A 23,959-nucleotide genomic window follows, 5' to 3' on the forward strand; every position below is an offset into this window, starting at 1 on the left:
GCTGAACGGAGGGAGTGGGCAGGTTGGTAGGGAATCAGCAGGTCAGAGAGGTAGGAGGAGGCAAGGCCATGGATGGCCTTGAAAGTAAGGACGAGGATCTTGAAATCGATCCTCTGGGAGATGGGGAGCCGGTTGGGTCGGGTGAGGGTGGGAGTGATGGGGTTGCGGAGCCTGGTGTGCGAGAGTACACGAGCTGCAGAATTTTGGATGATCTGCAGCTTGTGAAGGGAAGAGTTGCGAAGGCCGATGAGGAGGGAGTTTCCATAATTGAGGCTTGACGTTACAAATGCATGGATAAGGGTTTCAGTAGCCTGAGGGGTGAGGCAGTGGCAGAGTCTGGCAATGTTGCGGAGGTGGTGGTAGGCAGTGCCGGACATGGAGTGGATGTGGGGGAGAAAGGACAGTTCAGGGTCAAACAAGACACCCAGGTTCTTGACTGGCTTAGTGAGGTTGAGTGTGCAGCCGTGAAGGCGGATGCTGCCAGCGCCTGAGGTGCGGAGGCGCTGGCGTGAGCCAATCAGGAGGGCTTCGATCTTGCTGACGTTGAATTGGAGAAAATTGACCCTCATCCAGGACTTGATGTCGGACAGGCAGTCGGTCAGGACGCCAGTAACAATAACAACAAGATTACACTTGTATGGAGCCTTTCACGTTGGGAGGACGTCCCAAGGCACTGGACAGTGTATAGCATTTCAGTCCTGAGCTGGGGTCAGGGAGGGGAAGGTGGGTAATCAATGGCATGGTAGAAGAGGAGGGATTTGAGGCGGGACTTGAAGGAGGCTAAGGAGGGGGCGAGGCGGAGTGAATGGGGGATGGAGTTCCAGAGACTGGCGGCTGAAGGCTCTCACGCCAAGGGTGAGGTGGGTGGGTTGGGGGACGTGGAGCAGGCTGGAGCTGGCTGAGCGGAGGGAGCGGGCGAGTTGGTAGGAGGTTATGAGGTCACAGAGATAGGGTGGGGCGAGACATTTGAGGGCTTTGTAGGACCAGGATCTTGAACTGGATCCTCTGAAGGATAGGGAGCCAATGGTGTCGAGTGAGAATGGGGGAGATGTGGTCACAGAGTTTGGTGCGGGAGAGGACACGGGCTGCAGAGTTCTGGATTATCTGCAGCCTGTAGGGGAGGAGTTGGGAAGGCCGACAAGCAGGGCGTTTGCATAGTCGAACATGGAGGTGATAAAGCCATGAACAGGAGTTTCAGCGGCCGGAGTTTCAGTAGCCCTGGAGTTGAGGGTGGAGGCAGAGAGATAGAGTTGGGTGTCATCTGCATACATGTGGAAATTACACTATGTCTGCGGATGATGTCACCAAGGAGGAGCATGAAGAGGATGAAGAGGAGGGGACAGAGGACAGAGCCCCCATTGTTACAAATAGGATGGCAGCACCTAGGACCAACCTACTTGGCGTACACCACCCACCTTTCTGCGCTTCCCACCTTGTCTGCCTCCAATGCGACCTATCTCCCTTTTAATATGGCCGCGATCCTTACCACAGTCTTGACCATCCCTCCAATGTGATCCCCGACAGACCTATTCTTTATAATCCTGCCGCAGTCCTTTCTGCCCAACTAATACAACAAGATTCCATTTATAGAGCGCCTTTCACGTCAGGAGGACGTCCCAAGGCCCTGTACAGTTGGGTCAGGACCCGAGCATTGGGGGGAAATGGTCAGGGTGAGGGGAGGGAAGGGAGGGAGCGAGGAGGGGGTAGAGAGTCGAGAGGGGAGCTGAAGGCACTGTCAAAGAGAAAGGTCTTGAGACCAGCCTTGAAGGAGGAAAGGGAGGAAGCGGCGAAGGCACTGGGGGATGGAGTTCCAGAGCCTGGGGGCTGAGAGGCTGAAGGCCCGACCACCGATGGTAGGGCGGTTGGGGCGGGGGATGTGAGCAGACCAGAGCCAGAGGAACGGAGGGTATGGGCAGGTAAGTAGGAGGATAGTAGGTCGGAGAGGTAGGAGGGAGCAAGGCCGTGAATGGCCTTGTAGGTGAGGATGAGGATCTTGAATTCGATCCTCTGGGGGATGGGGAGCCAGTGGAGGTGAGCGAGGGTGGGAGTGATGTGGTCGCGAAGCCTGGTGCGGGACAGTACATGAGCTGCAGAGTTCTGACTGATCTGCAGCTTGTGGAGGGAGGTGCCGGGAAGGCCGGCGAGGAGAGAGTTCCCATAGTCCAGCCTTGAGGTGATAAAGGCGTGGACCAGAGTTTCAGCAGCGTGAGGCGTAAAGTAGTGCCGTAGTCTGGCGATGTTCCGTAGGTGATGGAAGGCGATGCCAGTTGTGGCGCGGATAAGAGGGAGAAAGGACAGCTCAGGGTCGAACAGAACACCGAGGTTCCATGCATTCATCATATCCAAGCTAAACCACCAACTTTCTGCTTGCCCGACGACCTGCCTCTTCCCTCCAAAAGCTGCAGACTCTCCAGAACTCTGCAAGCCATTACCTCTCCTGCATTATGCTCCTCAAGCCTATCATCCCTATTCTCACCTGGCTCCACATGCTCCAGCGGATAAGTTCAAGATCCTCATCCTAACCTTTAACACTTCCATTGAATTGCTCCTGCCCAAATCTGCAACCTTTTCAAACACTACCAATCTGGCCACTCCGTCTGCTCAGTGGCACTGGCCTAACATCCCCTGTCCCACCTACCCACCATAAGTGGTTGGGCTTTCAGCATATTTGGCCTCTCTCTTTCTGGGACTGCATCCTGGAGTCACTTCAATTTTCCCCTTTTTTCTTCTCCTTCAAGATCTGCCTTAAGACCTTCCTCTATGTCTATACTTTTGACCACCCGACCCCAACCCTCCAATCCCTCTCAGCCCCCAGCCCCAGCTTGGATGCAAACCATAGATTATTCATACCTTGGGACAGCCTCCCAACATGAAAGATGCTATATAAAAATGCTATATATAATATATAATATAATATATATATAATATAATATTATATAAGGATGCCAAATAAATGTAAATTTATATTTGTGTTCAAGTGCCCTTCACAACTGTACTACCCTTTGTCAGTATCACTCTCCCTTGATTTTTTTTATCAATATACATCCTCACTGGGCTCAATTGAGTGTTGAGTAAACATTGAACAAGTTATTTGACTGCAGCACAAATTTTCTTATCATCTTGAAACATTAATCAAGGTCAGCAGAATTGAAAAAAAAGTAAAGAGCAGATTATGCTTAAATCACAAGCTGATAAACACTTAATGAATCTAAAGTACAATAAAGTATCAGAGCCATGCAATGAATACAGACACAAACAGACTTTAATCAAAATCTAACAATCTAAATCTTGTTGCAAAACACTGTAGTGGAAAAATGTTTGCATTGCCTTTGATAAGTCACAAACAACTTTCTCTGTTACAACATGTCAGAGTCTCCTTAGTTTTCTGTATTGCATTATTGCTGACTTGCAGTTTGGTGTTGGGTGTGTATGATTGTCTCTAGGTGTTGGTCTGATTGTGATTGCTTTGGAGAATGCTGTTGACTACATCCTTGGTTTGATGTGACCAGGTTATGATAGGTTAAGTATTGCTTGCACCAAATACACTTTTCTTGTCCCATGGAAATCCATATATTTTTGTTATACTGACCAGTAACTTATTCAAGTAATTAAAGACAAATAATAATAATAATCCTTGCATTTGATATAGCACTTTTCATGTCTTCTAGACATCTCAAAGCGCTTCACAGAATATACTGTAAAGTGAATTGACTGTATATTTGTGGGCGAAACACAGCAGCCAATTGCGCACAGCAGTGTCCCACAAACAGTCATGGGTTGAATCCATTTTAAAGGGCTATAATAGGACAAACACCAGAAAATATTTCTTTACACAGAAGGAAATCGACAGCTGGAAAGGGGTTAGACAGTAGGAACCTTGATTCATTTAGGTCTCAGTGTGTCTCAGTTGGTATCACACTCGTCTCTGAGACAAATAGTTGTGGGTTCAAGACCCATGTTGTCCCACTTTAAACACACAATCCAGATTTACACTCCAATACAGTACTGGGTGTGCTGCATGTTTAGAGATCCTACTCTTTGGATGAAAATGTTAAATTGAGGTCCTAAATACCTGTTCAGGTGAACGTTGAAGATCCCATGTCACTATTCGAAAAGAGAAGGTTTTCTTGTGTTGGGGTAAATGGCTGTTTGTGGGACATTGTTGTGGTGTACATTGGCTGCCACATTCACCCACAAAATACAAAGTCATTACAATTCATAGTAAATCCAGTGAAGTACTTTGAGACGTCCTCCTGACATGACAAATGCAAGAATTATTATTATTTAAGAAGCATGTGAATACTGCAATAGGACGACAGTGGGTTGTGCAATGTGAAAGAAGGTCAAAAGGGCTGCAAGGCTTTCTTTATCTAAACCTTTTGTGACTTTATGCCTGCAGGAAAATTCTGGTTAATTGTATTTTATTCCTACAGGTGAAACCCTGAGTAATACAGTATTGTACTTGAAGATAGTGTAGATACTCTTGCAGCAAATGACACTGGAATCCCATCAATTATGCCAGGATCTATCAACTATTGTTTGGTACTATTTCAGAGAGTGGTGACTGAAGTTATGAACCTAAATTATTTTTATTTGTCAATTCTCCTCACAATATGTAAATCTCCTCACCCCACCGCCTCCTAAAGATGTTTTCTCTCATTTTCATTCTGCTGGGTATAATTCCAAAAGCGCTGGGCCCCCTCTGGTACTTGGCCCAAGTGATCATTTGTCATGTGTGAGATATGATTCAGGTTTCTGAATGCCTGCCAAGCACCATTTACATAGAGAATCAAAGTCTCATTACGATATCACAAGAAAGGAAAAAAATAGAAATATTGGGAACATTCAACCAGTTATGAATGCCCGCGTTTTGAATCTGTGCTTAGAATAATAAATAAATAATAATTCTTGCATTTGATATAGCACTTTTCATGTCTTCGAGACATCTCAAAGCGCTTCACAGAATATACTGTAAAGTGAATTAACAATATTTGTGAGCGAAACGGGGCAACTAATTGCGCACAGCAATGTCCCAAAAACAGTCATGGATTGAAGTGACCAATTTATAATTTTTTTTCTTGAGAGATTATTATCAGGTGTGTGGAGTAAGGAAACTTACCCAAGGTTTCGCCCTGCTGGGAATCGAACCCAGATCTCTCGCTTGCAAAACAAATGCTCTAACCACTGAGCTACAGCACTCCATTTACTCTGTACACTACTGGGAACACCTGTCTCTGGCTCCTTGGGTCACTGGATTAAATATGTCTTATAATACATGATATATAATATACATTTCTGAAACAAACACTATTATTATCGACCCATAGGCCGACAAATATCCAACCTAGTTTTAATACTGCAATATTAATTCCACAACTAACATAAACAATTAAAAAATATTTTCAACTAAGTTAAAACATTTAAACACATAGCTGAACTTTGCACTGTCCCTATTCACACACCCCCATTCTTCCTTTTTTCCCATTCCCTCTGATTTTTTCTACTTGTCTTACTTATTCTGTAATTGTAATATGTTTTCTAATGTTTGGCTTCTCACTACAAATGATAGATGTCTCTGACCAAACTTTCGGTTATCTTTCCCCTCCCCATCCCTTTCAGCTTCCACAACCAGCTCGGATGTCCAGCCAGCATTGTCAAGCTCTTTGAGAAGTCCTCCTGACGTGCAAGGTTCTCTATAAATGTAAGTTGTATTGTGTTAATTATCATCATTATGCACAGCACGTAAAGACATTAAACTAAAGTCCCTGCTCATATGTGGGAATGTTAAAAATTCCATGGGACCCTTTGAAAAGAGAAGGGTGTTTCTCCCAGTATCCTGGCTAACATTTCCCCAGATTAAAAAAATGCTCATAGCTATTTGTGGGACATTGCAGTGCCCAAATTCACCTATAAATATACAGTCATTGCACTTTACAAAAAACTCTGTGAAAGACTTTGAGATATTACAATGTGATAAAGGGCTTTATTCAAATGCAATGATTATTATTTTTTAAAGTTTATGTCAGTATTCAGATTATTTTCTAATTGTTATTAAGTTAAATATTTGATCCCATCATTACAATTATACTTGATAATTCATATTAGATATCTAAATTGCAGATTTTTAAGAAAGGTCGAGCAAAACGAAACAGACTTTGCATGGAAAACGCAGGAAGAGATTACATATAGCCATCCACAGGAAATTCAATTTTAAAAGATTGAGAAGAAGCTGCTGTGTGCTCTGTCTGACCCCTGCTGGAGATGTAGCACAAGCAGCCAGGAAGTGAATCACCAATATTGTTTGGGAATTTTAATTTGGGGGATTTATTTTATTTGGAGATTGTTGTACACTGGGAGAAACTCCTTGTTTCCTTCAGTTTTGTAACACACTGTGCTTTTAAATAAATAATTTTAGTAAAGTGTAAACATTATTAAACAGGAGATTTATTTCAGACACCACAAATTTATCTGGGTGGGACTAAATGATGGGAACGTGCCAAGAATCGAACAGAAATAAAGACAAAGTCGGTAAAGGGTCACTTTAAAGGTGCCAGACTACTAGGTTGGCTTTTGCATTTCTCCAGGACCATATTTATAGGAATCATTCTGCGTGATTCTTAATTTTACAATTCTCCACGTTTGAATCAAACACAAATATTTCCTGGTGTATTTCCCAGATTTCAAACCCACCGGATTTCGTTCTATTTTAGGTGAATTCATTGAGTTTGAGTCATATAGTTTTATGTACAAGTCAAATACTACCAATAGTGATAACAATAGATAATAATATTGCAATTGGTATAGGACATTTTCACATCAGGTGGATATCTCAAAGAGCTTCATAGGATATACTGCATAGTGGAGTATCTATGTGTTTTGTGGGTGATGATAGGGTGATAGAGCATCTGTGGAATATTATATGTGATAAAGAGGTCAACCTAGCAATTCCTGTGGTTCAAACGCAGCACATGGAAACAAGCATCTCAGAGACTCAGAATTACTGTCATATGCGTGGCTGTTTTTTGCCTAGTATTGTCCCACAAACCATGTTTGCAGTGAATACTCATCAACCCGTGACTATCTGAAACAAAAGAGAAGGTGAAAAGGTTATAGGATGCATGACTAAATTTAAAATGTTTTTGTGAATTTGGATAAGGCAGAAATATTCCTGCCTCTAAATAATTTATGGGATTTAATTCTAAATAACAATATTACAACACCTTGCACTTACATAGTGCCCTCCATGCAGAGTAGCGTCTCAGAGACCTTAACATTGCCAGAGCCTGACGCCGACACGGGGGAGGAGGTGAAAAGGACAGTTTTAAGGCAGGATTTGAGAAAGAGGAGAGAGGGGACAAGACAGAGGGATTGAGGGAGTGTTTTAGAGCGACTGAATGCGCAACCTCCAATGTTAGAGCGGAGGGTGCAAGGGACAAGCAAGAGGCTGGTTATTATTCCTTTCATTTGACACAGCACCTTTCATGGCAGGAGGATGTACCAAAGTGCTTCACAGAACTTATTGTAAAGTGTAGCGTGTGTGTATTTTGCAGATAAATGTGACAGTCTATTTTTCACATATCTAATGTGAACTGTGGCATTGTTGTCCAGAGCACCAGGAGAAACTCCTGTTTAAATTCCACATAATAATAATAATAATCTTTGCATTTGATATAGCGCTTTTCACGTTGGGAGGACGTCCCAAAGCGCTTCACAGAACACACTGTAAAGTGAATTGACTGTATATTTGTGGGCGAACGCGGCAGCCAATTGCGCACAGCAATGTCCCACAAACAGTCGTAGATTGAAAATGACCAATTTAATTATTGTTTTTGTTTTTTTGGAGGGATTATTATTAGGCTCTGTGTGGAGTAAGGAAACTTGCCCAAGGTTTCGCCCTCTGCCTGGAATTGAACTCAGGTCTCTCACTTGCAAAGCGAGTGTTCTAACCACTGAGCTACAGGACTCCACAATAAACTCCACATAAACCACCTCGATGGGCAATGTTCTTTCCAGACAATAGCAACATCCCAAGGTTTAGATGGCACAATTGAAGCCAATAATCCACTGAGGTAAAAAGCAATATTTTTTTCTCTTAAAACAGACCAATTTACAAGTTACAATTGTTTCAAACATCAAACAGAAAACTGATCTGGGACATCTGAGTGTCACTTATAATGTCAAACAGCTTCTACACATGTTAAGCATATAAGGATGTGTTATCAGCAAAGGTGACATACTTCAAATTGGATCATATCCTCAAATTTAAATGAATGATTATCACTCCTATTGAAAGGAACGTTCTGTTTCTCTTTCAGGGTTCTCAGAATCAGGAACCGTTAAAAGGGAAGTTGCTAATCAGTAAATCAGATTTTAAGCTCATTTCACCATACAATAACAACAACTTGCATTTATATAGCACCCTTCACACAGGGTAGGATCCTGGCGGGCATACCTGCCAACTTTACAAAAAAAACAGTAGATGTTCAACAAAAAAGCCATAGATTTGTTAAAAAGCACTAGATATTTAGCAGCATAACTTTTTAATTTAAATTTTGTCATCAGATAATCATGTGTAACACAGATCAGTCATTGGTATGTTTCATCTTGGTCCAACTCCCAATATAATAATAATCAATAACAATCCTTGCATTTGATATAGTGCCTTATCACGTCATTGAGACGTTTCAATGCGCTTCACAGAATATTTTATTGGCGAAACGCAGCAGTCAATTGGACAATGTTCCACAAACAGTCTTGGATTGAAGTTTCTGTCAGTGAGCTGTCCCCGTAGATGGACTTAAAAATACATAGTCGTAAAATAATCATACAATTAGAGTGAAGTCATTTAGGAGTGAAATCAGGAAGCATTTTTTCACACAAAGGATAGTGGAAATCTGGAACTCTCTCCCCAAGACTGTGGATGCTGGATCCATTCAAATTTTCAAGATTGAGGTGGGTAGATGTTTGTTAGGTCAGGGTATCAAGGGATATGGCGGTAAGGTGGATAATTAGAATTGAGGTACAGATCAGCCATGATCAAATAGAATGGTGGAACAGGCTCAAGGGCTCTATTGCTTACTCCTGTACCTATGGTCCTAAGTCTACGGGGAAAACCCATAGAGTTGGTAAGTATGATTTGACCCACTTAGCATCTCTGACCACATATCCTGATTGAACTGTCCAGGTTATCTGAACGATGAGCACAGGTCAGCTACTCAACTACCGGTTTCATAATTTTAATTATTATGTCTTCATTTGACAAACATAGCAAGGATCAATAATAAAATAATCCTTGCATTTGATAAAGCGCCTTATCACGTCTTTGAGACGTCTCAAAGCGCTTCACAGAATACACTGCAAAAGTCATTCATTTAAATCAACAATCAAAAGCGGGCACAAATGGCTGAAGGAAGACACTGAGGCCAATTGCAATTGCGTATGCATTGCACTTGGACAAAATTTGGTGCCTTTCTGCTCTGTATGGTTCAGAACACTATTCCAGAAAACAGGAAAATTCCATGCATATGTGGAACTCACTAATTTAATTTGGATGCTCTAAAACACATTCATTCATTGGAATAATGGATATAGTTTAATGGACCTGCACTGACTCTTTGGTGCAAAATCATAGTCCATCTGTTTCAATAAAAAATAGAGTCTCACTCTGTGAAAGTGACTCATCTGCTTTTCTGCCTTTAGACCTTACAAATCCACCTCATTCCCCTCCACTCGGCTGCTTCACAACCCCCGGCCTGTTCGCCCCACCATTGGCAGTTGGGCTTTCAGTTTATCTGCCCCCACCCTTGGAACTCGGTGCCGTAGCCACTATGACTTGGCCCTTTCTTCGCCTCCTTCAAGGTTGCCCCGAGGCTCTGGAACTCCCTCCCTTCCTATTTTCAGGTCTCTGTTGGAAGACCTTTCTTTTCGACCGCACCTTTGGTCACCTTCCTCCCCCTCTCCCTGGCTTGGCCCCGGGATCCGTTACCGTGAAGCGCTCCGAGACACCACCCGGCGCGGAGGGCGCTATATAAATCCAGTTCAAGATCCTGGTCCTCACGTACGAAGCCCTCCATGGCCTCGCCCCACCCTACCTCTGCGACCTCCTAACCCTCTACCAACCCGCCCGCTCCCTCCCGGCTGCTCCACGCCCCCCGACCCACCCGCCCCACCGTTGGCGGGAGAGCCTTCAGCCACTCTGCCCCCAACCTCTGGAGCCCGAACACTCGCCCCCCCCACACCTTAGCCTCAATCGGCCTTCCCTGGTGAGGAGTACTTGTTTGTGTGTGTGGGGGTGTTTTGGGGAGTGACGCCGCCTGTGACCGCAGTGAGTGGAGCGGTGACAATGAGAAGCTGTCACCTTCCTCTCGCTGTGACACGTGGCAGCTCCCAGACGGAGTGCGCAGGCGCGCCGTGGAGGAGGGGGTGGGGACGAGGGAGGGGTGAACGTTAACATCCGGGTAACGCGGTGCTGCCACGTCTGGTTCCTGCGCCGCTTCACATCCGGGAGGTTGGGGCGAGCGTCTCGAGCCGCGGCCGCCGCTTTACGAGTCAAACGAGAAATTCAAACTGAAACGAATTTAACGGCCGCGCAACTCCCCGTCAAGTCCCTCGTTGTAGGCCCCGCGAGCTGCGCATTGCAGGTCCCACCGGCTCCGTATTACAGGCCCCACCGGCTCGCTGTGACAAGGCCCTGCCCGCGGCGCAGAGTGAAGCAGAGCCGGCATGTGGCGGAGTGTGTTGGTGCGGCTCCTGTGGGCGCAGCTTTTGCTGCCGCTGGTCCGCGGCTCTGAGCTCACCTTCGAGCTGCCCGACAACGCCAAGCAGTGTTTCTACGAGGACATTGCGCAGGGCACCAAGTGTACGCTTGAATTCCAGGTGAGGGCCTTAAGGACAGGCTGTCTGGGAGGGGGAGAGAGAGAGAGGATACAGCTGATGGGAAGGGGGCGAGAGAGAATACAGCCTGTGTGAGCCGAGAGGGTACAGCTGATCTGTGAGTGGGGGAGGGAGAGGGTACAGCTGATCTGTGAGTGGGGGAGGGAGGGGGTACAGCTGATCTGTGAGTGGGGAGGGAGGGGGTACAGCTGATCTGTGAGTGGGGGAGGGAGGGGGTACAGCTGATCTGTGAGTGGGGAGGGAGGGGGTACAGCTGATCTGAGGAGGGGAGAGAGGGTACAGCCGAATGTGTGTGGGGAAGAGAGGGCATTGTTGGAGGTGCTGTCCTTTGGATGAGATATTAAACCAAGATCCTGTCTGTCTGTTCAGGTGGACACTAAAGATTTGATGGCAATATTCAAGAAGGGGAGTTTCTCCTGGTGTCCTGGTCACAGTCCCCCAAATAAAATTGGTCATTCACTTCATGGCAGTTTGTGGGGTATTGCTCTATGCAAACTGACTGCTGCATTCGCTTGCACAATACAGTCATTACACTTTACAGTATATCCTGTGAAGCGTTTTGAGAAGTACTCCCAAATGCAAGTTTTATTGATAAATTAACTGGAGATGTTCAATTATATCATCTTTTTACCATGTGTCTTAAGGGAAAAGCATGGACGGAGTGGTTTTAATATAATATAATAATATAATAATATAACATAATATAATGTATCTTGCCTCAAGTTTTTAAAAAATATTGATGTATTTCTTTTCTTTAAATTTCTCTCCTTTTTTCCCCACTCTCCCGAATGGAAATGTGTCATGCCAGGCCATTCTTGCACATCATTATGTGGGGAAAGTGTCTGACTTCGTCACTTTACAGTATATTCTGTGAAGCGCTTTGAGACGTCTAGAAGACGTGAAAAGCGTTATATCAAATGCAAGGATTATTATTATTATATCTGGTTGAGAGGCATTTCTTATGCTGAGGCTATATTTACAAGTTTCAAGCTGAGCACCTCAAACTGCTTGATGGCGGTTGTTTCAGGAGCAGTCTGTTTCTTTCCCTGAAGTATGAATACATTGATTACAAATCAAATCGAGCCTTGACCATTATGGCCCCTTGGTGGAGATTAAGTTGTCTCTCCGATTCAGTTGACTCCAAGGTGATGTACTTAGCAATGCAATTTCGAACGGCAGTCTCATGAGTTCCTGGGTCAGGCAGGTCCGCAGTGCTCCAAGTCATTGCTAATGACAGACTAGCCAGTCCCTCAAAGTCCTGCTAATGAGTTTGTTCTCAACTCATTAACAAAACTTTGAGGGACAGACCCAACAAAAACAACAGCTTGCATTTATATAACACCCTTCACACAATAGCTTAACAGTAGCAGAGCTTGAAGCTGAGCCACGGAGAGAGAAGAGGAAGGTCTTGAGGTGCGATCTGAAGACTGGAAAGGAGGGGGCAAGGCAGGCAGAGAATTCCAGTTTCAGGCATAGTGGCTGAAAGCACTACTGCTGATGATAGAACGGATGAGACAAGGGAGAATGCTGGAGCTGAGCAAAGGGGACAGAATGTTTTTTCCAATTTGCTCCTGTTAATCCTGCCAGCCCAAACCTAACAATTGAGTGAAATGGTATTTTTTAGGTCATGATGGCTCTGAAAGTATACCCAAAAGTCTACTATTTTTATACAAATTTATACAACTATCCAGTTTTAATGAGCCCTGAATTGTTGTCTGTTTCTTACCTCATTGTAAAATCAAGAAAGCTATTTTTTCTTACTGCCATGTGGAATAGGTAATCTGGAATAACTAGTATATATTATGAGTTGTTCTCTGGAGTCCTTTATTAATAATAATAATAATCCTCGCATTTGCTATAGCGCCTTATCATGTCTTTGAGACGCCTCAAAGTGCTTCACATAATAAACTAAGTGAATTAACTATATTTTGTGGGTGAAGTGCGGCAGCCAATTGCACACAGCAGTGTCCCACAAACAGTGAGTGACCAAATTATTATTTTTATTTTTTTGAAGAGATTATTACCCCGGAAAAGCAATCCGCCAATCAACTAATAACCAGGTTCACACTTACGGTTAGATAAATAGAAGCGTGTGGAGTTCAGAAACTTGCCCAACGTTTTGCCTTGCCCTGGAATCGAACCCAGGTCCTCTCGCTTGCGAGGCGCGTACTCTAATACTGCACAATTTATATAATAATTTTAGTATAGAGGCTAAAGGGATTGTGGTGATTCTGAAGATGTCCTGATATGCCCTTTTAACAATATTATGATGAAGGTCCTGGTTAGTTGTTTTTGTACAACATTCAATGTGGGAAGAGGCTGGAAGAATCTAAATGATTGCCACACAGTTAATGAAGGTTAAACTAGAAGTCTTTATGTTCCTAAATGTTAAAATTAAGTATTCCATTGATTCTATTCAAGTTATATTTGAGTAAAGAATAAGACCTCTGTATAAATTCTTGGCACTACAAGAATGAACTGAAATTATATGAAATTACAAACTAATAGAAGCCACCATCTCCTATTTTCTTGATGGTATCATGTGCAAGCATGTCATTACCTTTCAAATGTATATCGATTCCCAACTCTACTTCTCTGCTACCACTTTTGATTCTGCTTTTGATATCTGTGATTTATTTTTATTCCAATGTATCTGTGTCCTTACAAACTATGCCTAAATTATGCATTTTGTCCCTTTTTTCATGCTTGTGTGTTAGAGGGAGAAATCCCTTTAACCTCTATACTGAAATTATTATATAAATTGTGCTTGTTCCTGCTATGCCATTAGGAATTGTTTAATACTGCCAAACCTATTCTGACAGCATCTTTACACACATCTACAACTAAGCAGTATTTGTAGAATTTTTATCAGTGCAGCAGATGATAATCTGGGGTATTTGGAACTGGCCTCTTCACAGATGAACAGCCCAGTGCATGTAATTGGACAGCACGCAAATACAAATTGACTACAATGCTAAATAAAAAGTTTCATCAAGAATTATATTGTTACTTCAGTACAAAAGTGTGCCAGCCTTCTCTCTCTACCAGGTTCTCTCTGACTCACTCTCTTAGTTCTTCACTCTTTTTATCTCTCTTCCACTGAGTCTTCCTCTCTGATTCTCTCCAACGTTCTGTCTGTACAATACCTGCTGCCATCCCAGCTTATTTGGAAGGACTCTCGCCTCTGAGACAGACAATTGTGGCTTCAAGTCCCACGTTGGAAGTTTGGACTAGTAATCTAGGTTGGCAATGCAGTGTTGGAGAGCACTGCTTTGTCAGAAGTGCTGATCTTTGAATGAACTAAGGACCTGCCTGTTCAGGTGGACTTTAAAATCTCATAGCACAATTCAACAGCAGAAGGAAATTTCTCCCTGGGTTCTTGCCAACAATTGCCCAGACGAAATTGGTCATTTACTTATATAAATACTGTAAAATATCAAATTAATTGATTATTTGTATCTCTCTAACCATAAACTGCATCCTGTAGAAATATAAAGAAGTACCTTCACTACCAGGAATAAGCAATCTGTATACATTTTAGCAATCTTCCCAGTACTGTCAATGCCCTCTTAACTATTATAAAGGATGTACATGCTGAGAATTGTTTCAATTTAACTTAATTAAAAAAATGATATTAGCTCAGTTTGCTGAGAGCAAGAACTTGACCCTTAAACATTGGAGAAGTACTGTAGTATTCTGTACTTTCAGCTGTATCTATCTGCTACCTTCACTTTATGAGCTCAGGCCTTCTGCATGTCTCCCGACCGCTCTGCTCCATCATCGGCAGTTGCGGCTTCAGGAACTGCGCCCAAACCTCTGTAACCCTTTGCTTCAAGCCTTCTGCCTTGCTCCCTCTTTACCTGGGTTCAGATTGCACCTGAAGTCTTCCCTTTTCGACCATGCCTATACTCACTCACCTCCCTTCTCGGCTTGGCGTCAGACTGCATAATTGTTCAGTGCTCAGGCACTACTCTGGGTGAAGGGCACTATATAAATTGTTGTTGTTGTTGCAGCAGCATTGTCCTTGCTTTTTAGAAATAAAAATTTGCTTACATTTCTTATGTTTCTATTCAAGTGTTGAATTATAATAAGAATTGAATTTAGAGATCTAAATGTAAAACCCATATGTGTTTGACAGGTCATTACTGGTGGTCACTATGATGTGGACTGTCGCCTGGAAGATCCTGTTGGCACAGTATTGTATAAGGAGATGAAGAAGCAGTATGACAGCTTCACATTCACAGCATCAAAAAATGGAACTTACAAGTTCTGTTTCAGCAATGAGTTTTCCACCTTCACGCACAAGACTGTCTATTTTGACTTCCAAGTTGGCGAAGACCCTCCTCTGTTTCCCAATGAAAACAGAGTCTCAGCACTGACTCAGGTATGAAGTATCATACGTTCTCGCATATAATGTTTTTTTAAATTTGCTTTTCAAATTTGAGTTTTTTTAAATTACATTTCAATAGGTTACAAGAGGTTTAGGAAAATCCTAATGTCTTATTTGTACTAAATTATGCTACATGAGTGGTGAAACCAATGCATGTGGGACCTACTCGCTATTCAATAACACTGTGGTCAAATCAGACTTTCAAGCAAACAAGAGACCTGGGTTTGATTCCTCGCAGGCCGAGAGTTTCCTTACTCCACATGCCTGATGATAATCTCTCAAGAAAAAAATCAATAATAAAATTGGTCACTTCAATCCACGACTGCTTGTGGGACACTGCTGTGCACAATTGGCTGCTGCGTTTCGCCCACAAATATTCAATTCACTTTACAGTATATTCTGTGAAGTGCTTTGAGACATCTAGAACTCATGAAAAGCACTATATCAAATGCAAGGATTATTATTATCAACAGATGGAGTTAGCTTATGTTACAATGTAAATTTTGATGCCTAAGAGAGAGTGAGCATTCCATTACAACATTTTATCTCTGGGATTTCCATGTGTTGATGGGATGCATGGAAATCTCATCTTGGTTTGGATACTCTAAAGCAGCTGACAGGTTTCTGCTTGTGTCATATACCTGGTTGACACAAAAAAAATGTATTGAACAAAAAATGTATTAGCCTCTCTGATCGCCTAGTGGGTAAATTACTTAGATTAACTGGATAGGTACAGGATTGATTCCTGAGTTAATGTCTTAATTGGTGTGCTGCAATTAGCATTCAATACCCTGGGTTACAGAGGCGGAAAAATAAATGGATTCACACTTTTGATTTGCTATCCAAAGTAGTCCAGTCATAGATGTGCAAATGTGGACATCAGGTCAAGAGAGAATTGTGTTTTCCCACAGTAGAAAAGCCTACCAATACTTAGTCAAGGCTCACACATGAATATTGGTCACTTGAATGAAAGGGGACTCTGTACAAAATACTCAAGTAGAAGAAAAGGAGTCGATGCCTTCAGGAGAGAAGGGTTTTAAAAAGTCATAAAACTAGTGAAGAGAAAATGCATTTACAAGACATCTTACCACTTTTTTTTCAAACAGATGGAGTCAGCTTGTGTCACAATGCATGAAGCCATGAAAACTGTCATTGATTATCAGACCCATTTCCGTCTAAGAGAAGCCCAAGGACGAAGTCGTGCAGAGGACCTGAATTCAAGGGTTGCCTTTTGGTCCATTGGAGAAGCCCTCATCTTGTTGGTTGTGAGCCTTGGCCAGGTGGTTCTCCTCAGAAGCTTCTTCTCAGACAAAAGAACCACTTCTACACGTGTTGGTTCATAACAAGAGTAGTCATGATGCAAAAGGTCTAAGCAGCACCTAACAGTTTTTCTGCTCTGACTCGCCTGTTTTGAAGATTAAGTGCAGGAAGGCTGTTAAGATTAAAATCCTTATTGACTGATTTTTTTCATCATTTTGGACTATTTACCAGAGAAAATATTCTGAGAATGAAATACTGTAATTTCACTGCAACTAGATGTCCAACCGATTACAGTATCATAGGCTCTAAGCATTCACTGCAGCACAAATTTCTAGGTAATTGATTACATTTTACTGAATAAGATCTGCTGGGTCTTGATTATTTAATTTGTGCTGTATTTGTGATTCCAGCAATAAGCAATCTCTCATCCTTTGCAGTCATATTAGTGAATATATGATTCTCAGGGGACGTTTCAAGGCATTTATTTAAATTGCTAGTTGACTTATGCAGCTGTAATCTACTGGACATCCAGGTGTTTAAAATCCAGACCTTTCTTAAATAGCAAGTAGCAAGTGTTTCGATTTTTCACTAATCTTGTTTTTGTTCAGTAAAAGTGATGTAACAGTAAAAATAATGTTGCAACTCTTGGGCATAAAACTCTTCACATTACAACCATTTTGTACCTTTTCACTGGATGTGCACAAAGTTTGTCTAATAGCTTTGGATCAGTATTTCAAAATATAGTTCCAACCAACAATTGTTACATTATGGAAATGCTTCATCTATTTTTAAGCTCTTTAAATTGTCTGGGTTTTATTGTGCAGCTTTGTCTACAGTGGCATAGCTATGCTTAAGGTTTTAAGGTTGTAGTTGGAAATATGTGGTTCTGAAGGCAAGACACTTCCTGGTCTTCACTTCAGTTTTCTGAAAGCTTGTGTTTATGTACTTCTCAACCGCCAAATGTTGAGTAAATCAACCATTAAGGATTAAAAGGAAGGGGGGATTCGGGGTTATTACTATATATGCCACGGTGTAAATTTATTTAGGATAAGAGGATAAAAGTGAACAGTCCATGGCATATTTCACACAATGTGAACTGATAAAATGTTAATGATTTTATTTAAGGTCAAATCTTTATGAGAAGTTGTGCTACAGGTAAAATTAAAAACCTCAAAACGATGCTTTATATATTGACTGTTAAACATTAACAAATGTATTAATGTTTTTTCACAAACGTAACATTTTGCTATACTTCTATCATTGATAAATTCTCATTGAATTGGAGAATACTAACTTGTCTTTGAACTCTTGTTTTCTTGTAGAAATGTACTAAAGACTGTGTAAACTGATGAAATGACCCAGCTATTGGCTTCATTTTTTTTCCTCTTCCCTATTCCTTAATGTGATCAAACTTGGAAACAACCATAAAGGTTTGGCCTTGCACTTACATTTGTGTACCCATGGCAGTTTGAATAGTTTGTTTGCCTTTGGAGATCTGTCGTATGGCATAAGTTGGGCAGAGTGAGTGTCTTCAGAACTATTAAATGGATTATGGCAGTGTATCTTCTGCCAAAGATAAGTACTTCTAACAGAATATTACAGTCATTGTTTAAAATGTCCTCGGGATGAGAATAGTTATAACTTTCATTTTCTGATTTTATTTGAACATGTTAATGCACTGTAAATTTCTAAGCAATGGGTGCTTAACTTTATTTTGTATGAGTGAAAGGCAGGATTTGATTTTTTAAAAAAGAGCATAAATCTATTGAACTGCAAGGCATTGTGTTGCTAAACATTGTTTATATTGTGTTTTGTAGCTTTGATCACCGTGCATGTGGGTCCTACTCACTATTCATTTACAGTTCCTCCAAATCAGACCCTCAATTTTAGGCATCAAAATGTGAATCTGATTTGGTAAAGATTATCAGATGTAAGAATTGATGCAGACCCTGTGGAAATTGGACAATAAAAAAAAATGATAAAAGTTGTGTGCCTGTCTTGAATTTTGAAGTCTTAAATAAATGTAGGAACACCATTTTGTGATTGGGTTTATAATAAAACATTTAAATAAATGTGTATATGAAAGTAAGAATTGTCTTTTTTTAAAATTGTATGTTTAGGGAAAGGGTTGATTTTTCTTCTGGGCATTTTCTTTAGAAAATATAATTTCTGTCTTGCTACTTTGGTATTTGCGATTGTTACCCTTTTGGGTAGAATTGTTAATTCTAGATGACAACCTACTTCATACATTTTAATTGAGGCTGAATGATGCAGATTTGCACAAAATTTATAAATTGGGTGATTTCAAAACCAGGTTGTTCATGAGGTTATCATCTGTCACACTAATTTTAATGTTGCTTTAATAATCTGGTTTACACAAACTACAGTATTTAGACTTTATATTAAATTCTCAACATTGTTGTGGTTGGCTTCTTGGACTCGAGTTCAAATACTGTATATTACATTGATCCATATGCTGCTTTTATTGTATGTTGTGGTTCCTTTTAACATAAGTATCAACACTTTTAATACAATTGTACTAGCAATGCTGCCTATAAAGAAATAATTATATTGTAGGATATACAGATTTTGTGCATTTTGTAGTTGCCCAGGGTTTACAGGTAGTGTCCAAATGCTTCTTTTAAAGAGAGAAAATCAGGCGTTATGTCATCCAGACCTGGCATTTGCACTCCTCCTGTAATTCAATCAAGAAATGCAAGCCAAAGATTAGAAGTAGGCTGCTTAGGGCTTGGTTGTTGTTGTTTTGGTGTATGTAAGTGAGGACCAGGATCTTGAACTGGATCCTCTGAAGGATAGGGAGCCAATGGAGTTGGGGGAGATGGGGTCACGGAATTTGGTGTGGGAGAGGACACGGGCTGCAGAGTTCTGGATGATCTGCAGCCTGTGGAGGGAGGAATTGGGGAGGCCGACAAGCAATGAGTTTGCATAGTCAAGCCTCAGTGTAATGAAAGCATGAATGAGAGTTTCGGCGACCTGTGGTGTGAGACAGTGGTGGAGCTTGGTGATGTTGCGGAGGTGGGGAAGGCAGAGTGGGACATGGAGCAGATGTGGGGCAGAAAGAACAGTACAGTTAAGTATAAGATAGTCACAACAAGAGCAAAAGAAGAGCTTAGATTTTTTTTACTCAGTTGTTGGAATAGCCTATCGAGTAAAGTGGTAGAGGCAGAGTTAATTGTTGGTTTCAAATGGGAAGTAGACGGAAATGTGAAGGATAGAGGCTTGAATTGAACGGATTGGCTCGCGCCAGCACCTCTGCACCTCAGGCTCTGGCAATATCAACCTCCATGGTTGCACACTTCAACTCACCAAGCCAGTCAGGAACCTAGGTGTCTCGTTTGACCCTCAACTGTCCTTTCTCCCCCACATCCAAGCCATGACCTGCTCTGACTTCCCTCACCTCCGTAACATCGCCTGACCCGATTATGCAAACACCCTGCCTGTCGGCCTTCCCAACTCCTCCCTCCATAGGCTGCAGATAATTCAGAATTCTGCAGCCCATGTTCTCTTCCGCACCAAACTCTGTGACCCCATCTCCCTCATTCTCGCCCGACTCCATTGGCTCCCTATCCTTCAGTGGATCCAGTTCAAGATCCTGGTCCTCACCTACAAACAACACCACCAAGATTACATTTGTATAACCCAAATGGATGGCAAAGGATTTTTTACAAATCTTTTAAACATTCACCAAGTATGATGAAATAAAAATGTTATACTTTTTTTTAATAATTATTTAGAAAATGCTAACTTTCCCTCAGGCCAGTGAATTAATTTGTATTGCCTTCAATGTGCTGCCTTTTGGTATTTGTATCTGCTGTCAACTTGTTTGTAAAAAGAATTGTAAAACTTCTTGGCTTTCCTGAAGGCTCATTTTCATCCCAGGACAAAAAATTATGGTCAGTTCATTAGTGATCATTAACAGATTTTTCTTTGAATGTTTTATATTTTTTATGTATATAATCTCAATAAAAGATGAAAGTACCATCAGGTATCGCCAACATCAACAAACAAAATATACTGTTAATATAGTTTTGATTAAATATGCTCTACTTAAAATGCATCTCTGTATAGCATGGATATCAAATACAGTAGAAACATTTATTAATCAATGACTAAAAGTGCTATATGGTATGGCCCATCACTCTATATGTGTGAAATGCATTGTGGTGGTTACAATTACATCCACTCCATACTTGTACATCCACTGAGAAATTACCATAGTAAGTATTATTCTAATTATTCAAATATCTTGCTTTTTGTGTTACATTATTTGCATTCCAATAGTACCCTGGTCGAATTTAAAAATTGGCGGCTGGTTGTTAGTTTCTATTTTGTTAATGTTATAATTGGCTTAGCAATTTCCCAATTTTGCACACTGAGCAGCCCGTGCCCAACTCACTTCCCTCTTTTAAGAATCAAGTTCACAACTGAGAAAAATACCAGCAGAATCCTCCATTTACAAAAGGAATTTGGACTAATATCAGGATCAGCCTACACATCAGATCCAGAAGCAGATCCAACAACAACAACAAAATTACATTTGTATCGTGCCTTTCATGTCGGGAGGACGACCCAAGGCGCTGGACAAACAGAGTTATGGCCTTCAATTGCAGGTAAATATCACTGTCCTTCTCAGCTGAACAGACCCCATTGGTACATTTCATACTATGTTAACAGTCCACCAGTTCAAACAATTTTAATTATCAAACTGATAATTCCAAACTGTGCTTGTAGATGGTAAATTAGTAGTATATCACTACATTTAGAGGATATAATTTTTCGGGGCAGGTGTGACGTTTTAATTTTTTTAAATCAAGATGTGTACCTTGTGGCTTCAAATCCGTTCACTCCCTGGCACCTCCCTACCTCTCCGACCTCCTCACTCCCTAAAACACCATCTCCACTCGACTGGCACCGGCCTCCTGCTCGTCCCTAGCATTCACCGTCCCACCATCGGAGGTCGTGCTTTCAGTCACTACACCCAAAAACTCTGGAACACTCCCTCAATTCCTCCGCCTTGCCCCCTCTCTCCCCTCTTTCAAGTCCCGCCTGAAAACTTTCCTCTTTGACCGTGCTTACGGCCCCCTCCCCCCGACTTGGGGTCAGGCTCCACCACTGTTAAGCTCTCTGTGACACAACTCTTTGGAGGGTGCTATATAAGTGCAAGTTGCTGTTGTTGGGTTATCGTGTGTGATATCCAGTATGTGATGTCAGAATCCAGAAAGTCACGTTTTTTTAAAAAATTCTGTTGAGCTTCCTGCTCTCTACTCTAACAATGCATTTCAGGCAAAAGCTGAAAACACACCAGTATCAGATCTTCCAGTCTCCCACATGAGCCACACTGTGGTCTCTGACTGATTGCAGGACATCAAATGTGTTGTGCAAATACTACTAGGAAATGCAATTCTTGGACTCCTGAGCACCTCTATTGCTCTCCCACATTCTTTGAATGGGAAATAGACAATGTACGATAACTACAGACTCTGAGAAAAACTCCCTTCTCTTTTCAAATAGTGCCATGAGATCTTCAAAACTTGGTTTAATAATAATAATAAACCTTGCATTTGATACAGCACGTTTCACGTCGGGAGGCAGTCTCAAAGCATTTCACAGCATATGCTGTACAGTATATGGCTGTATTCTATAAATATGACACAGCAACTAATTTGTGCGCAGCAATGTTGTACGTCTCATCAGAAATGTTACCTTCGAAAAAAATCACATCAAACGCAATAATCCTCCGGCAAGCTGAGTCTCAAGTTGAAAAAGATGGAAGAAAGATCATCTAAGTATTATGTTTACATATGAGGCAAGTGCCAACTTAGTTCAGTTGAGTGACTTTTGTCTTTGGATCAGAAAGGTATGGTTCAAAACAACATTGAAACTTGGACTCATAATCTGAATCTCCTTAGCACAAAAGTCTAAGAAAATTAGATAGAATTCTAGATTGATACTACACCTAGTGTGTGTTCCATTGGTGACAAATTAAATCAGTGGAAAGGGTGGTACAGTTTTGTTATAAATTTATATTGACAGTTAATTAATGAGTCACTAATTAGTACTAAGTATCCACCCACTGTATTAAGTATTGTACTGCATCAGTGGGCCAATGCCTCCTGACAAGTCAGATATTGTTGGGACTGTGGGAGGAACAATTTTTTCCGGGAGTAATAATTTCTTCAAAAAAATAACAATAATAATAATAAATTGGTCACTTCAATCCACGACTGTTTGTGGGACACAGCTGTGCACAATTGGCTGCCACGTTTCACCCACAAAATGCATAGTTAATTCACTTTATAGTATGTTCTGTGTAGTGCTTTGAGGCATCTCGAAGATGTGAGAAGGTGCTATGTCAAGTACAACAATTATTATTATATTATATTGGTGAGAGTGTGATATGAAGCCGAAAAGTGGTGCATAAACATTCAAATCTATGGTAAGAGAAGGAAATGTATTTTGTTTAGTTTTTTGCAGAAGAGTGTGACAATGCAAGTGTGCCAGAGGAGGAAGTTTAGAGTGATTAGAAGAGTTAACAAAAGAAAAAGCAGTGATACTAAAAAAAGTGCCAAGTCGAAGCAGAAACTCCAAGCCCTGATGGCATGCAGTCTAGAATGATAAGGGTAAGACAGTGAGGAAAGAGGAGAAGCCCAACAACAAGCTTTCAAACATCCTCGGATATAAAGTAAAACCGCTGTTCAATAAAGGAGAAAGGCTTAGCCCAGTTATTACAGTTTGGATCAGTCACCCTAACATCTGTGGCAGGAAAACTTTGAGAAGCCAGAAATACGGGATTAAATTAATAATCACTTAAAGAGTCGTGGATTAATTAAAGCCAACCAGCACGGTTTTCAAAAGGCAAGTTATGCCAGATAAATTCAATAACATGTTCAAGTGGATGTTAAAGACCACATGATACTATTTGAAAGGAGAGTTTCTCTCAGTGTTCTGGCCAACAACTCCCCAGATAAAATTACTCTTTCACTTCATGGCTGTTTGTGAGACATTGTTGTGCACAAGTTGCCTGCTGCGTTCACCTACAGATACAGTCATTACACTTCACAGTAAAAATGTGTGAAGCACTTAGAGACATTTTGATGATGATACAGCAATATATCAAATGCAAGTATTGTTTTTTGAGGACATCATTGAGTGTACTGATAAAGGGAATGTAGATTTTGTGTTTAGGGATTTTCAAAAGGTGCTGTTGCATAGGAGGTTTGTTGAAAATAAAGTTGGCTAAAGTACAGCAAGATGTGTGTATGTGTATATATAGAGAGAATTGATGATATTGTTTTTCTCCCTCTCTATTTTATGTATCTATATATATATTACTAGCTGTACCCGTTGCAGCTTCACTTGCAACCAAAGTATCCAATATGAAGTGTAGTCAGACAA

General features: G+C 41.4%; 1 protein-coding gene across 1 annotated transcript; it reads left to right on the plus strand.

The window, feature by feature from the left end:
* The first annotated feature begins 10,427 nt into the window (after positions 1-10,427).
* On the plus strand, positions 10,428-18,527 carry tmed7 (transmembrane p24 trafficking protein 7). Its single transcript, XM_007897378.2, has 3 exons — positions 10,428-10,875; positions 15,032-15,277; positions 16,390-18,527. Exons 1-3 carry the CDS (start codon positions 10,723-10,725, stop codon positions 16,624-16,626), a joined length of 636 nt encoding a protein of 211 aa, XP_007895569.1. The 5' UTR covers positions 10,428-10,722; the 3' UTR covers positions 16,627-18,527.
* Positions 18,528-23,959: the final 5,432 nt, after the last annotated feature.

Source organism: Callorhinchus milii, unplaced genomic scaffold, assembly GCF_018977255.1.
Source record: "Callorhinchus milii isolate IMCB2004 unplaced genomic scaffold, IMCB_Cmil_1.0 Scaffold1, whole genome shotgun sequence".
Lineage (NCBI taxonomy): Eukaryota > Metazoa > Chordata > Chondrichthyes > Chimaeriformes > Callorhinchidae > Callorhinchus > Callorhinchus milii.